We start from the raw sequence: 18,128 nt of genomic DNA on the forward strand, positions 1-18,128 counted from the left end.
AAAATAAAAAATGACCATTGACCAAGGCTATTATATTTCACTAAAATCATAAAAAAAATTTATAATATAAATATTAATTGATAAATTTTTATTTTATAAATTTTTGTTTTTGTTTTTAATAGATTTTGTTTTTAAAAAAAAATTACTAAAACTTCAGATTAAAAAAAATATACAAATACAAACTTCTTCAAAATATTAATAAAAACAATAATAATATCTCAGTAATACTAAAATGCCATTGACCCATTTAAATAATTAATACTTTTTTGCTAAATAAGGAATAAAATATGTCTTTCATGAGTAAGCGTTCCTGTGTTGTAGCAGAGGGCGTGTTTTTGCTCTCACCCTGCCGTCTCTGTCCTGTCTCTCTGAAGGGTTTTCTGCCGTCACACTGCTCTGGTCTCTGGTGGAGGTGACAGACAGCTGCCTCTGCAGACGCAACACCTCCTTCTGAGACTCCTTCAGGAGACGCTCAAACTCACTGACTCCCACAGGACCCTGAGAGAGAGAGAAGATCAATTATCTCAAAGACATTCACAGCTTTAGGAGCAGTTCACATAAATGATCCTGCGGTGTGACAGATGAATTTCTGTGCCAGGTTCAGACTCCAAATTTATGTCTATGTATTAAAAGCGAGTGTTGAGTAAATGCTGACTCTGTGCAGTACATGTCATCTCCAGCAGGTGGCGACATAAGTCATATTAATGAAAATGCATGAGGGAACTGAGAGCTGATATACATACCCACGTGCACAGAAATCATGTTAGATACTTAGTAATTACAAACAATATGTTGGTCAGATATTTTAAGTTTTTTTTTTTTTTTTACTATATGCTATCAAAAATACAATAAAATAAATTTTGTGGCAGTAATCAACACTGAACACTCCAAAGAGGGAACTGATAGCTGAAATATATGAGCAATGCAGCTGCAGATGGTCAGATATCTGAACAGATCTATTCTGATTCTGAAAATAAATGGCCATTAGCCAAAATAAAATAAATTGCCATCATATATATATATATATGACTATGGCTGACTAGAACTTTGTTGGCAATAATCAACTCTGAAGACTCTGAGGATTGAGCTCTAGCTGAGATTCTGATGCAAAACTGTCCTAATTAAAGTAACGCTACTAGTGATGTTTGACTAGTGATGTGGCGAATGGTACTTGTTAAAGATGCCGAATGGTTTCAGTGTGTGTTTGTGTACCTTCCCCTGTCCCAGCTGTCTGCACTCCTGCTGCAGCGCTGCGATCTGTTTGTCTTTACACAGCAGTGTGTCTGCGTGCTGCGCCAGGTCTCTGGCTCTCTGACGGGCAAACGCACGCTTGTACTGCTCCACAGCGCTCGCTCTCACCGGCATCGGAGTATTGACCTGGAAACAGTTTATAGAGAAATCATCTACAACTACTACAGTCAGTGCTATGAATTACTCCAGCTGTCAATCACATCATTCCACCAATCAGAAATGACAGAGAGGACACGCCTTCAGATAAACCAGCCAATCAGATGCTATTCTTGGATCTTCTGAAGGAAATATCAGTGCTTGCAATAAATGCACGAATGAAACCAATCACAGTTCGATATGTAAATTTCACAAATGATGTCATCACTGATTGAATAGTGAAGTCCGGCACAACTACAATGATAATGTCATTTTAATATAAAGTTTATAAAAACATAAATTAAAGAAAATAATAAAAAATTAAAGATTAAAGATCTCAAAAAAGATTTGAGAAGAATTGCAAATTAAAAAACAAAAAGAGGAGGAACTTCAATATAGTATTGACTGAAAAACTTGGTCTGGATGCTAAAATAGTTATCATTTTAGTTATCTTTATATTTAGTTTTCATTCTGGGTTTGAATGGACCTTAAAACAATTTCCACACTTTTTTTAAACAAAGTTTATAAAAACAGACACAATATCTAAAACTAAATTTTTTTTATTATTTTTATTATTATTATTTATTATTTATTTTTATATTTTTTTTTGAATGTTTATTATATTTTTAATTGAAGGTTATTTTTTATAGTAAGGTAAGGTGGTCTTGATATTTAAAAAGTTTGTGAGAATCAATACAACAGTCCTCTGAAAACACTGTAAAACATACCTTAAGTATATTAACATGTGAACTAATTAAAAGAACACACACTCAAAGACAGAATCAGCTGATCTAGGAACAGAGGGCATGCCTGTAGTCCACCTGTATGTCCAGTGTGTGTGTGTGTGTGTGTGTGTGTGTGTGTGTGTGAGAGAGAGAGAGAGACAGGACTGATACAAGTGTGTAACAGATGTCGTTACCCATGAGCACCTGGGAGCTGACAGGTGGCCGCACAAGTGGACTAGAGTTACAGTGTAACAGACATACAGAGGGGTGAAGGGCGAGGATTCGGTGACTTTATGTCCAAACTCTCTCTCTCTCTCTCTCACACACACACACACACACACACACACACACACACACACACACACACACGTCACCATTCTCTTCTCTACTACAGTATTGTGTGCAGTATCGTCTCGTCTTATGTAACCAGTTTTGTCATTATACATCAAAAGTTCAATGTCATTGTGAAACAGAAGCCTGTTTAAGAATAGATCTGAAATGTATTTAACTAGTCACAGTCATTCAGGACAAAGTCAACAGCAAGACAAGTCATTAAAAGCTCTGTCTGTGGTTTGGCTTTATATTTGAGACAAAAGAGAGCAATGAGTGATTCTGATCTGGATGGGTTGGTCAGGTCAGGTCATCTGCTCTCTATTGTATTGTATTCAGTTTAAAAGACACTAAAAGACAAGATTCAGTGACCAGCAAAGGCAAAAGGGCAGATGATAACAACAGTCCAGTAATACAAATAAGGAACAGTTTTATCAAAAATAAATATTGTGCAGTCATTCACCTATCCTCTATCGCTTTAAAAGTTTAAAGAGCATGTAACATCTTCATAATGAGACCTAAAAGGTAATCCAAGCTAGAAAGGCTGACTTTATCTTTACACTGATGAATGCAATGCATTTAAGGCAAAACACAACAGGTGTATAGGGTAAAAAATGAACTAATAGATATCAATTATTCTACTGAACATTTTGCGGTACAGTTGTGTTCTATTACAAGTTTTCTGAAATGTTATGTTGAAATATGCAAATAAAAAAAGACATGATCGAATTAAACACACACTAATTTGCATACATGTCCAGAACAGAAATCTAAACACTAATTAAAGCCACGTTTGACATTCTCGTTTGATTTTGTTGATATATAAGAGGTAAAGGTTTTTAGAGAATTTGGGGTTTCTCATTTTATTACTTCATAAATCAGAAAATGCTGTCAACAGCCATAAATAACTAAATAAATAAATGCATTTTTACCATGTTTTTAGGAATAATATGTTGTATAAAATAAGGTGAATGATATGTAAACAAACCCACTGTGTAAAAAAAACCCTTCAGAATATAGATAGGAAAAAAACTGTAAAGTTTGGTGTAAGTGCTGCTGAAGTGAAGGAAAACTCTTTAAAGATATGGATTTGAAATGAATTCCACAGATGCAAATAGACAAAGTGTGGATTTTAAATGTGTATTTTGAATGCTTTCTCTCCACTAGTCTGAAAGAAGATGTATTATGGAAGCAAAATAGCCTCAAACTTGACCCATGCATGAAAAAACGATGGTTTTGCCTGCAGTGTAAGTGCTAAAACTCCTGCTGTAGTGCATCAACTCTGCACACTAAATCATATGAAGATGCATAATTGTGTACGCACCACTTTCAGATTGGCTTCCTGTAGTTTTCGTGCTCTGTCCTCCAGACGTTTGGCGATGACGGCGAGTTCGGTGTTCTTCTTCCTCAACCTCTTCACCTTCTCCTCGGTCTCTGGAGAACTGCTCTTCCTCTGAGGAAACACGGATAATGGACGACTTGATTTGGAGAACAAAGAAAGAATCTGAGAGACTGAAAGCAACATCAGAGATGTTCAAAGTGGTGAAACATAAACAACAGATTCAAGCTCAACAATGCAGATTGTCTTTAAAAACTGGATATTTAAAAAAAATAGTGTAACACCAGGACAGTTTGAGAATGGCAAACAAGCTAAAATGTGATTAAATATGAAAAAAAAATTAGGAAAAATGTAAAGAGATTAATAATAAAAGGTAGTGTTGTTTGAGTATCACTGATAATACTATTATAGTTTTTGTCTTCATTTTGAAGTACATTAATTTTAATATTTTCTGTTTTGACTTTAATTTGAAAGTTTTAGAAATTTGTTTTTTTTTGTCATTTTTATTAGTTTTTTATATCTCTATATAGTTTTTGTTAACGTTTCCTTATTAGTTGTAGGTTATTTAGATTTCGTTATTCTAGTACATAAATAAAATGAGAAACATTTTTAATATTCAATTTAATTTCATTTAATGTTTATTTTGCTTTATTTTATTTTTACTTTAGTTTGGGGACCAATTTTTAAACTATGAACTTTGACTTTTGCCTCAATAAACTCCTAATTTGCTGCTTGTGAACAGTTAGTAAGGTAGTTGTTAAGTTTAGAATTAAAGGATCTAAAATAAGCTCATGCAGTATAAGGCATAAATATGCACTTTATAAGTACTAATAAACAGCCAATATGCTAGTAATATGCATGCTTATATAAAGCAACTAGTTAATAATGAGAATTTGTCATTAAAATAAAGTTTTACCAATTTTTTTATTAGTTTTAGCTAAAAATGTAAAACTATATATTTTGTGTGTGTGTGAAAAAATTCTATATATAGTGTCTAAAAATATATAGAGTCAAACCAAAATGTATTCAGACACCTTCAACATTTCACACATGATCACAGTTTATTTGCTAGTTTAGAAAAGTTTAGAAAATGAAAAAAAAAGAACTCAGAACAAAGTCATCTTGATAATGTTAGATAACACTTAAGCAAAACATGGTCAGGTCAGTGGTAGTCCACTGTATGAAGAATTTTTGGGTATAATATGTCACAGTTTACTGTGTATGTATATATATATATGTTCCATTACAAATTCTATATTTTCATCATTTTAACTGAATATACTGAAGAAACAAATTATGTAAATTACAAATGCAAATAAACTGCACACATGGCCGATCAGTGGAGAAGTTTGAACACTCATATGAGCTGATGGAGCCTCACCAGAATCCTGTTCTCCTCTCTGAGAGCGTTGCATGATTTCTCCACCTCCTCCAGCGCCCGCAGCAGCTCTGAGTTCTGCCGCACCAGGAAACCGTAATCCCTGCCATTCTGTCCAGAGCAAACACACCAGAAGAGCAGTTTCAGTGCTAGCATGAAGATTTCTAAAGCGTCCAGAGGACAGACAGACACACATTCAACTATCTGAGCCGTGGACCCTGAAGAGTCCCTTACTGTATCTGTCCGACTTAATTCATCTGAGAAAGAAAGCAATAAAGACACATGAACAGATACAGACGGCAAACCCTGTGATGCAACGAGCAGAAAATAACATCATAAACCACTCAAGATGCTGGTTTTAGAAAGTAAAGTGGTGTTTTAGTAACTGAACCAAGTGGAAAACACTTTAATCATGGTAAACAAACATATATCAGCCAAGATGCTGGTCTCTAGTTTCTGCTTTCAGCTTCTCCACTGAAAAACCCAATTAATATGATTACAAAAACACCAAATGTGCAATAAATAATTCAGGAACTAATGTGGAATCAACATAAATGTGACCAAAATGTGCACGCAGTCTCCTCTCTGTGATGAAAAACTTCAGATGCAAAGAGCAGAAAATATATCAAAATAATGTAACAAATCACTCCTAAATCAGGCTTGATTTTACCATAGTGAAGGGGTGTTTTTAGGTACTAATAACTTTAATTGTGGTAAATCAGCATACGGCAGATCTCTAGTTAGTGCTTTCACTGGAAAACCCAATAAATATGATTCAAAAACATCAAGAACTCAACGTTAAATCATCATCATCAGAAACGTCTCCTCCCTGTGATGCAAAGAGCAGAAAACACAGCAAAATAAAGGCCGAGGCCAGCACACAGTGATTTTTACCAGAGTAAAGGAGTGTTTTTAGGCACTGAACTAACTGGAAAATCAGCATATATCAGCTACCGCTCTGTTCTCTAGTTCTACAAATAAAAAAACAATAAATATAATTAAAAACACCAATAAACAATAAAACAACTCAATGTTAAATCATCATAAATGTGACCAAGATTTTAGAAATGGGCACGCAGTATATTCACTGTGATGCAAAGAGCAGAAAATACAGCAACATAAAGTAATAAACCACTCAAGGCCTGCATACCGTGATTTTAAAAGGTGTTTTTTTGGGGTGCATAAAGTGATTTTAAATGGGTTTTTTTAGGTACTGAACGCCACGAAACCCCCCTAAATATAGTTTCAGTAAACTCCTCGCTAGGTCCATTGCTGTAAATATAGTTTAAAACACCAATAAACAATTTATAATTCAATTTTTTGGTACTTAATTTCTGCCTGGTTGTTTATCTGACGGGTGACAGCTTTGATTTCAGCAGAGCGTGTGTGTTTTGTTCGTGTCATGCCAGCTGGAACTGCTGTCACTTCAGGATGAACGCTGTTTTCAGTGCATGCAGCATGCAGGATTTTTGCAACACAGTGCAATGCTTTTTGTTAAAGAAATCAATACTTTTATTCAGCAATGACACATTAAATTCATCAAAGGTGACAGGAAAGACATTTATAATGTTACAAAAGATTTCTATTTCAAATAAATGCTTTTTTTATTCATCACAGAACAAAAATGTATGTCTGCTTAAAAATATGAAGCAGTGCAGCTGTTTTAAACATTGATAATAATCAGAAATGTTTCTTGAGCAGCAAAGTAGCATATTAGAATGATTTCTGAAGATCATGTGACACTGAAGAAACGCATTCACACAGAAAAAAAATTAAATTTTATTTTAATTGTATTAATATCTCACAATATTCCTGTTTTTCCCCCCTGTATTTTTAATCAAATAAATACTGCTTTGGTGAGCAGAAGTGACTTTCAAAATAAATAATAATAATAAAAATAATAATAATAATAATAATAATAATAAAATGCTGCAATAATAATATAATAATATAATAAATATTTTTAATCAAATAAATACTCCTTTGGTGAGCAGAAGTGACTTTCAAAATAAATAATAATAATAAAATTTAATGCGTACAATGTTGAATTTAAATTGTGCAAATACACACGATCTACTCAAAATCACTAAAACTGATCTGAAAACATAGAATATGCATTATATATTGAAGGATGTTGGTTGTATTTTAAACTGACACTACACAGAACTACTTCTGAGTTAATGAATGAATGATGCATTTATAATGGATAATTCGAGTTTGTCTTATTTTATCTTGACTGAAAGCAAAAAGCATGTCACAAAGCATCATAACTACAGTGCTCCAGCTTCAACTTCACTCTATACACACAGCTTAACAGCACAAGTTAACCAGATTTGATTAAATCACAACACACTGCTCTTGTTGGTGTCGACTGGGTGTTACTATTGCATCAGACGAAATACAAACCAGCCGCTCATCCTACTGCTAATTCTGACTGTACAGATGCCAATCCAGACGTCTGCTGAGTGCAACTGGGATGCAATCAACTCTAGAGCCGATATGCATGATTATATTTAAAGCCGAAGAGGCAGACACCACAAACCACGGAGAAAAGATCCCATCTTCATCCATAATGCAGGGCTGCGCAAGTCATTTATCAACAGATACATATTCATACACATTAACGCAGCAGCAATAGCGTGCATCTGAATTCTCCATCCAGGTATAAAGGTTCTTCACAAACCTCTTGAGACAGGAACTCAGTAGCAGCATCTGCCGCTCTCTCTTTCTCCTCTAATGAAACCAGACTACAGCTCAGGTCGCCAAACATGAGAGACTCTGCGTCTAACGAGACTCGCCTGCTGCCAGGACGTCCAGATGCCAGACGGACAGGCACTTCAGCATCCAGCATTTGGGATCATTTGAATTGCTCTGAAACAACCCCTGCTTTGCTACACCAGATTGGAGACTTAATTGTTCAGTCTTACATTTAAATCGTTACTTTTAGTTACAGTGACAGGACTGTCAGTTATTATCTATCAGGGCTGCATGTTTTGTGGAAAAACGTGGATTCTTTTCTGATAAAAACTGCAATTTAGTGCAATTTAAAAATTTTAATACAAGTGTGTAGGGCTGCACACTTTGGCCAAAATGTTGTGATTATGTAATTATATAGCAATATGTCTAATTCTTATTATCATTATTGTATTTTACATTTCCATTTAATTATTTTAATTATTCTAATTGTTTATTTTTTTTCCTCCTCAGTCTAGTTCAAGGTGATTCTGGTAATTGTTTCTGTTTGTTAATAAGTGAAATAAATAAATAAATAAATAAATAATACTATATATGTATATATATTCTCAGTCTTTGTGATTTTGTAATTGCACTAAGCCATTCCAAAATTTAGATTTTATTTTGAATAATTGTGCAGGGTTGCATAAATCAGAATTATTATTATTATATTATTATTAATTATTAATTATAATAACAATAATAATATTTTACTTCTATGTTATTTAAATTATTTGTATTTTTCACCTCAGTTCAAGGTGGTTCTGGTATGTGTTTCTGTTTGTTACTAAGTAAAATCAATCAATCAAATTTAATTAATTTATTTTAATGAAATTTCAGCCTCAGTGATTTGATAATCACACTAAGCCAAATCATAATTTTGTTTTTATTTTGATTATTTGTGCAGCCCTATTATTTATTATTATTTAACAGCTCCAAAAACACCATAAAGGAATAAACAATCACATGAAAAAATTACATTTTAAAATATATCCAAATAGAAAATAATAGTTATTTTAAATTATAGAAATGTTGCACAATGTTACTGTTTCTACTGTGCTTTAATGTATACGGCTGTATTTATTGTATTTTTACTGCAGAAAACACCATAAAAGCAAGAAAAATTATCTTTAAATTCTAGGTCTTCTTAAGGCATTTGAAAGAGGAATTGTGAGGAACAGAGCCAAAAATAAATTGTTATTCACTAAAAATCTTGTTTCTTTTTGTATGGAAAGGAGCGGAATGAACATTCAAACAATTTCTTCTTTTGTTTTTCACCAAAAAATAACAGTATATGAGTTGGGAACAATAAAAGACCCCAATAAGAGCCACAACCTCTAAAACGGCCCCTGCTGAATTATAATATTCATGAGAGTTATTCTGCAGTTATACAGGTTTGCCATTATCTTAAATACACTTTAAGTAATGTTTAAGAGCGCTGTCAATCACGTGTGAAAGCGATCCTGCCTGAATCCGCTGTGATTGACCGCGCACGTGTGCATGACTCTTATCCGAGCGCTCGGGTCTCCCGCCGGGGCTGATGGGATATGACTGATGCCTGCTCATTACAGACGGCAGGACCAGCCTTTTGTCCTGATAATAGATGGGTCACGCCACTCTACATTAATAGCTGCATCTCAGATGCGAAGGCTCTTGGAGCAAAGCTCATCTCCATTAAAACACAAACCTCCATTAGCAGCATAATGGAGTCGACAGGGGCTCCCCGCGCACAGATGGCCTTTCTGCTCCAAGGAAGAGAAAACACACATCCGGCAGCATTCCCTGACTGAATGCCCAACAACATGATTAGATATTTCACCCTAAAACTCAAAAACTTAGGAAATTACATTTTGAGATTAACGTCTGAAATTAATCATAATATGAAGCCTATTTTAGTACCATGAAAAGTTTTGCATTTTGACATTATTTCCATGACAATTCACTGTAAAATACTGTATTACCGTAATGATAATTTAACATGAATAACATTAAGAATGAGAATTTAAAAATAATAAAAATTTAAAAATAAATAAATAAAATGTCTATGCTTTAGTAAAATGTGTTTAATAATCCTACTTTTAAAAGAGCTTTCATTTTCATTATGCAAAATATAATCTCTTATTTTTAAAATTATCATATCTTTAATATAAGACTGAATGTTATTTATGATTTATAATGTGTATCATTTAATTGCATTTTGACATTATTTTCTGACAACTCTTTCTAAAATACTGTATTACAGTAAAGTTAACCTAATGAGAATCACAGTAACAATTAATGAGATAAGTTAATAAAACAAATAAGAATAAAATAAGTTTTGAGTTTTGATTTTGCTTCTTTTAATGTTTTTAATTTGTGGGATTTGGGGTTGCAATTGTAAGGAAAAAAGTCAGAAATTGAGAGTTTACAAATTGCAATTACAAGTTTACATCTCACAATTCTGACTTTTTTTAACAGAATTCTGGGTTTACATCTTGCAAATTAATAACTTATAATTAAGATCTAAACTCGCAATTCAGAGAAAAAAGTATAGATTTCGAAGTTTGCATTTCGCAATTTGTGATTGTAATTTTGGATTGAAGTCTGAAATTACAAGTGCACTTCTCGCAATTCTTACTTGTTTCTCAGAATTCTGACTATACATCTTGTAATTAATAACTTGCAACGGTGAGATACAAACTCACAATTCAGAGAAAAAAAAAAAACTCACAATTGCAAGTTTACATCTCACAATTCTAACCTTAAATTTCTGAGTTTACACTTCGCAATTAAAACTTCCAACAGAGTTTATAAACCACAATGGGAAGTTTTTCTCAGAGATATTTACTTCAACTTCACTTATTTTAAATGTAATGATTCTAAAACATAAAAAAAGTTGTTGTTTAAAAACATATTCCCATGTTTGGTTGAAATATTCCTGTAATCAGTCCACCGGAGGCCTGCTGGACTTCTGCATTTGTTACTGCATTGACAAACACACACTGCATGTGTGGGAAGATTCAGGCGGAGAAAAGACTGTCTGCTGGAGTTCCCATCATGCCTCTCTCTCTCTTCCTCTCTAATCAGCGGAGATACAAACAGAGATAATTGAAGGCTGCGCGCTGCTTTCAAACACACGCTGACCCGGCGACGAGTCTGGAGGCGGTTTCCATGGCAATGGTGCTTTTAAGCCAGCGTTCCATCAGCCGATTCAGCGAAAGGCCACCGAGTTTATTACTCCGGGGAAATAACATTAACAAACACATAACCAATGAAGCGCAGGGGGCGACCCCTGCATGTGAGGAGAGACACAGGTGGAGCTGTTCTCAGATCAGTGACGACACATTCATCGACACACAAATGTTTCAGGTCTCTTTCATGAAGTGCGTTGGCCCCTGGGTTACCAGCACAAAGACTCGTCTTTAACAAATTGGGCTGTTTCAGCCAAGAACTCCACGGGAAGTCAATTAATCAGACCAAATTCAGCACAGAGAAAAAAAAAGCTCATCTAACAAAGGTCTGCCGGAGTAAATCTGAGCTCGTTATTGTCCCATATTGTGGGCGACTTTTGAACATTATCATCACTGTTCATTACATTTATGCATGGCATAAATGAAGCACTGGAAAAGAGTACATAAATACAACAAAATTACACAGTGAACAAATGCTTTAATTGCCTAATTGCCTGTTTAAGGAATAGTTTGCCTGAAATCAGTCATCAATTGCTCATCATAATGTCAATTTCTTCCATTAAACATATACAGCACATTAAATCTTTTTGGAGCTTGAAAAGTCAGTTCTTTGACAAACTGATTGTGCTCCTCTATTGAAAGTCACTTCGGATAAAAGCGTCTGCTAAATGCATAAATGTAAATGCAAATGAAAGTCCTCATCACTGTCTGACTTTATTGTATAGAAAGAGCAACATTCTACCAAACTAATTAGTGGTTTAATTTGAAGAAATTGTGACAGAAATACATCGCTTACAGAAATACAGTACTTTTCAAAGTAAGATCAATAATATTATTTTATAATAATAATAATTTTATGGAATAGTGAAAATTTCCCTCATTGTTTGAATTAAACCCTCTGGGGTCTGAGGGGGTTTTAGGGCCCTGGAGAAGTTTTGAAACATCCTGACATTTGTGCTTTTTCAGTATCTTAAAATCATATTAATGGCTAAAGTCTGACTGCACTGTATTCAGCACAAACTGTGCTACAGTAATATGTAATCAGCATGATACAAATTTGGAATCTAGAAAAATTTAAACACAAAAAATTTAATTTTGAACAAAATAAAATGAAATTTATGGGGCCCTACTCTGCAAAAGAAATAAACTCTAAAATAGTACTGAAATAAAGGTTTGGAAAGACATGAGGGTGAGTAAATAATGACAGGATTTTCATTTTCAGGTGAACTATCCTCTACACAGTGACTCTCCGTTAAACTCCAGCAGTGTGAAGCGACAGCGCTGTGAGATGAATAATAAGTTCAGAATATGTCAGGACATCGGTTTTGATGTGACAGTCAAACTGTGACAAGTCAGAAATACTTGACTGGGTTCACCGTCTAAAACTGGAGTGGGATTTTTAAACATATTCAGTTTGGGTGAGAGTGAGAGACAGATGGACAGACAGATGACGTGTCTAATAAGAGCAACATAAAAACATCCTGACATTCACTCACACACACACACACACACACACACACACACACACACACACACACACACACACACACACACACAAACAAACACACACTAACTTTATGAAAACTGTAAATCGAAGCAATACAAAGCATCCATGAAAGAAACAAATGTCATGAATCTTTACACTTCTAAAGACTTTCATCAAAGTGGAAAATTCATAGAATATCAGAAATATCTACTACTGATACTTTTGTCTCCAGGAAACCAAAACACTAGGAAAAAGACACAATGAGAGACAGAGACTCATCTCAAATATTATGCTGTGACCAGAATTATAATAGTTAAGTTAAACCATATAAAAAACATATTTGATAAAATAATTGTTAATACATTTAAAAAATTTAAAACTAACAGTTTTTCTTCCAGCTAGTTGCCAAGGAAACATTCATAATATATACAGACAGTTTTAAAAACACAAAAACTACTAAAAATGACAAAAACACGCAACAAGATTACTAAGACGTTTAAAATAAACCTACTTTAAAGTATTAAAAAAACTATATAGATCTGTTTTTTAAAAACTACTAAAAAAAGACAAAAACAATGGAACAAAAGTACTATAGCTAAAATTAAAATGAAGAAAGAAAATATGAAAATAAAAATTGATTAAAAATGATATATGATAATATGTGTTATAATATAATAGTACAATCTATAATAATATCTCGATGCTAAAATAACTCTGGCGGTGACAAACACAATCACCTGTGCTTTCTTCCACTAACGTGCATGAAAAAATGCTGAATAATTGCATTCTCAAAAGGACATAAAAAAATTGTAATAAAAATAATAATGCAGTTTAAATTTTTCTCATTTCACCCACTATTGGCAGTGCAGAAAAACGACATGTTGGACTCTGAGTACAGGGGAAACACCATCATATCCTGCAGATTACTTTCATATCCATCTAGCAATGCATTTTTAATTTCTCCTTGGACTCTAGGACGTTTTACAGTGATTATCTTATATAAAACACAAGAGCACATCGAGTACAGCTGCTTTAAATATGAATGCATAATCATATATGTGTTATTTCTTTCATTAATTATATGTGTTGTTTATTTTGGTTTTGATGTAATTGTGGTTAATGTGTTAGGTGAAGTGGTTGTGAACATGTACAGTAAAGAGACTCGGAAGAATAGCCTTTGTTTTAGTAAAATAACAGTGCACTTCTCTTCTTAAAATACTGTAAAGATGCACGTGACCAAATCAGCCTCTCGCAGGTCAATGGAAAACACAGACATCAGCATTTTACCATCAACTAATCCCCAGAGACAAGAAACCACGAGCACACCGGCTGTTACGAGCAACAGAAGAATAAAACGTGTGTGTGTGTGTGTGTGTGTGTGTGATCCCTACAGACACACACACACACACACACACTCCAGATGTCTGCAAGAGACAAAAGTCTGATACTGTGAGTGTATTACAATGCATGATTAGAACAGATTGATGAGCTCAGTCAGACTATCTACAGGGACATTAATAACTCAAGATGTACTTTCTATTGTAATTTTCCTTTATAAACAAAATTATTGATTAGATATGTAATTTCTATTGCTAAGACACGCATCACTAGTAAGACTGATCATAAACAAATCTCAAACATGAAGCATTACATTTAATTCTGCACAGTTTGTTCCTCAAACTCTAAAAATGTAAACTAAGATGCATTTAACATTTAAGTAAGCAGCAGAAACTGTAAAACAAACACATAAAAAATAAAAAAAAAAAAAAAAAATCAAAGTTGTAAATAAAGATTATTGGAGTTTTACAAGAAAATACTATTTTAGTCAGTCTAATTTAAAATTCAATGTGTTACTTTTTTTCTCCTGTTACTCTGCAATGCTGTTTATTCATAATTAACTGTGAAATTTATGATTTCTGAGTGAAAATTGTTTATACACCATTTCCTTTTCTATGTAAATTTGGTACCATGACAAAATTTAGCAGAACTTTAACAGTTGAGTATATCAATTTAAAAAAAAAAAATTATGAGTGATATGAACCTATTTCATCTGAATACAATAAAAAAGCAGTTAAAAATTAGCTAGCGATTGCACACATCTTAGGATATTGTGAAATATGAAGAATAATTGCATGGAATTAATAATTAAAGTTCTCAATTGTCAAATATTCTGACTGAAATTGAACAAAAGTATATCTTAAAAATATAATTTGTTAGTCAAATACTAATTTCTCTTCATTAAAAAAACCTTTTATGACATATGTACATTTTTGACAAAATATGCACCAAAGTGATATTTAGAGATTTTATTATGATATTTATTATTGCGATATTTACAAAGCCCCTGAGTCATTTTAAGAGTATGTGCTGTTACTTTACTAAGTGCTCATATTTACAATTACACCTGATGGACAATCCAACAGATGCACATTTAAGGAGGGACCTGAGAGATATTTGCAAAAACAAGTGCCTAGCAACCACTCTTAACACCCTAGCAACAGCACAGAAACTCCTCCAACTCAAAATACCTTAGCAACTGCCTAGCAGCACCCTGGCAACCTAACAACACTCTAATGCTCCTTACATTTTCTTCAGTAAATGTAAAAATCGAGTTTAGACTTTCCTAGTCTTCCTCTGGTAATTGGTCTTAGGGTTAGACGCAGTTCCTGCTTTGATTGACAGGTCTCGTCCTGCTCTCCAGCTCTAATGAAAACATAACCACTCTTTCCACACCAATACATAGTGCTGGGAAAGAGTATGTTGATGGGGTATAGACTTTTTTTATAGTTTCTTTCTGTTTATTGATGGTTTTTATAGATAATGGTCATGTTCAGACGAGAGCACTAGTGCACTGCTCACCGCGCTGTATGCTCAATACTGCTTATTATTTTAAAACTAGCATGTGAAACAGTTTGCAGAGATGAAGGTTTCAAACGTTAGTATGCTTTATGCTGCATTATCTCAGCGAGTGGCATCCAGATTTCATCTATTATGCATTACATATTCACTTTTGTATTTTTAATCTGATTTTGTCAAAATAACTAAACATTTGGCAGTCAGTTTAACACACTGCAATGATGGCTATTGCTTAGAATGCATTCCGGTTCTATACTGCACATTTTGGCAAATATAGCAGTTTTTCCAGGTATTTAATGCAACATTTTTTTTTTACATACACATTGCATGTATACTGTGCATTTACTTCATACTTCTACAATAGTACTAGTTAGGGCTGCACGAGTTAGGGAAAAATCTAATTGCAATTTTTATTCATTTATTTATTTTTATTAAAATTGTAATTTAAAATACATTTAAAAAAAGAAAAGAAAAACTCCAGGTTTGGCCAAAGATTTTGTGATATAACTTCAAAATAATATTATTTTATTTTATTTCATTATTATTATAATTATTATTATTAAATAACATGAAACACTATTAAATAAATAACAAAACATGAAACATTAAATAAAAATAATAATATATTTAAAATTTTAAATTTAAAATACTCCACAGACTGTGGTGTCCTCAGATGGTCTGGGAGAGCATTCCACAGACTGGGAGCGGCTGAGCAGAAAAGAAAAAAAATCATGCAAAAGCTCTACTAAAAAGGTGGGTTTTAAGGCCACATTTAAAAGAATCCACAGACTGTGGTGTCCTCAGATGGTCTGGGAGTCATTTCACAGTCATTCCACAGACTGAGAGCGGCTGAGCACAAAGCCCGATCTCCCATAGTACAGAGCTTGGTCCTAGGAGGTTTCAGGAGATATGCTGAAACAGAACGGAGGGTATGTGTAGAGCATTGTGGAGTGAGGAGTTTCTTGTGGTGGTGGTGGTGGGGGGTTGGGCATCACTGGTGGGTGAGAAGGGAAACCTTGTACCTCCCGATAAGGAGCACATTGCAATAGTCCAGCCTGGAAGAAACAAAAGGCATGGATAAGCTTTTCTGAACTGCAAGAGTGAGCATGGGGCGAAGTTTGGCGATGTTCCTCAGGTGGAAGAAAGAGGTCTGACACAGATGTTTAATGTGGTCCTCACAGGTCAGATGAGTGTCCATTTTAACACCCAGGTTGGTGACTGATGTTGAAAGTGAAATATCCTGGCCAGAAGGTAATGGTAAAGATGCTGGTTGGGGGTGCCGAATAGGATGGCTTCAGTTTTGGAGCTGTTTAGCTAATTTTGCTTTATCCACGGTCTCCTTGGAGTGTCCGATTGGCAGGAGAGCAGATGAGGTTGAGTTGGTCAGTGTCCAGTGTAGCAAGAAAGAAACATCTGGTTGATTCATGACTTAGGGGAGCAACAGGATGGGGCCGAGCACATGAGGGACACTCAGGATTTAACCTTCCAGTGAGTCTTCCAGTGATATGAGAACCAGTTGTACACAGAATCAGAGAGACCAATGGTGGAGTGCAGACGATGAAGGAGAATGCTGTGTCCCACAGTATCAAATGCTGAGCTCAAATCCAGCAGGATAAGGAGAGATGGGGAGCCAGCATCTGCCATCATCAGTAGGTCATCCATAACCCCGACCAGGGCTGTTTCCGTGCTGTAGCCGGAGCGAAAACCAGACTGGAATTTCTCAAACAGTTTACTTTGTTTTAAATGGACCAGAAGCTGCACAGCTACTACTTTTTCCAGCACTTTGGAAAGGAATGGAAGGTTGGAGATAGGCCTGTAGTTGTCAAGGACTTCTGGGTCTAAGGTGTGTTTTTTGAGAAGTGGTCTGATGACAGCAGTTTTAAATGCACATGGAACATGGCCAGTCTGGAGGGAGTGACTGATGAACTTGGTGATCAGGGGACTTATAACACAGAGGTTAAATATTACCAAGGATGTGGAAAAGGAGTCCAGGGCACAGGTGGATGGTTTCATCTTTCTAATAATGTTCTCAACCGCTTGCTGTGAGATGTCAGAGGAACAGTAGTGAGGTTGGGAAATCCCAGGCTGCGTGTCGACAGTCGGGACAGACAGGACAGGGGAGCTGGATAGGACGAAGTGGATGTTGTTACACCTCTCCTCTGCAGCTCCTGAATGATAATGAGTTTGAGGTTTAAGGATGTAGTTGATAGTAGAAAAAAGTTGCTTAGAGTTACCAGGGCTATTGTTAATGATATTGGAGTAGAACTGTGACCGTGCATCTCTCAAAGACCTCGCATTGACCTTTTGATGCTCTCTGTAGGCTTGCCTGTGAACAGTAAGTCCTGAGGCCATAAAGCGACGCTCAAGGACACGCCCAGCTGTCTTCACCTTTCGCAGTTCGCAGGTGTACCAGGGAGCTGAGCGCGAAAAGGTGACAGTTATAGTTCTGATAGGAACATGGAAATCTAAAAGACTGCTCAGAGATTAGTTGTAGAAATCTATTGACTCAGTGGCTGAGGAGAAATCAACAGAAGAGAGATGCTGGAGGTTCTATGGTCAAAGTGTCTAGGTTGATCTAGGCACTACGATTACTGTAAAATAACAATTGAGTATTTAAGAACATATACTGTGAAATAATATTATAATAATGACAATAACAATAATAATACTTATTATTATTATAATCAATAATAATAATAATATATTATTAAATATTTTATACTAT

At 34.7% G+C, this 18,128-nt stretch overlaps 1 protein-coding gene across 1 annotated transcript in view; it reads right to left on the reverse strand.

Moving 5' to 3' along the window:
* Positions 1–18,128, reverse strand: part of LOC109068678 (peripheral-type benzodiazepine receptor-associated protein 1-like) — a 106,409-nt gene that overhangs the window by 48,813 nt on the left and 39,468 nt on the right. The window contains 4 exon segments of the mRNA XM_042757246.1: positions 346–498; positions 1,213–1,377; positions 3,766–3,894; positions 5,162–5,269. Coding sequence (XP_042613180.1) covers positions 346–498; positions 1,213–1,377; positions 3,766–3,894; positions 5,162–5,269 — 555 coding nt within the window.

This window comes from Cyprinus carpio, chromosome A5, assembly GCF_018340385.1.
Source record: "Cyprinus carpio isolate SPL01 chromosome A5, ASM1834038v1, whole genome shotgun sequence".
Lineage (NCBI taxonomy): Eukaryota > Metazoa > Chordata > Actinopteri > Cypriniformes > Cyprinidae > Cyprinus > Cyprinus carpio.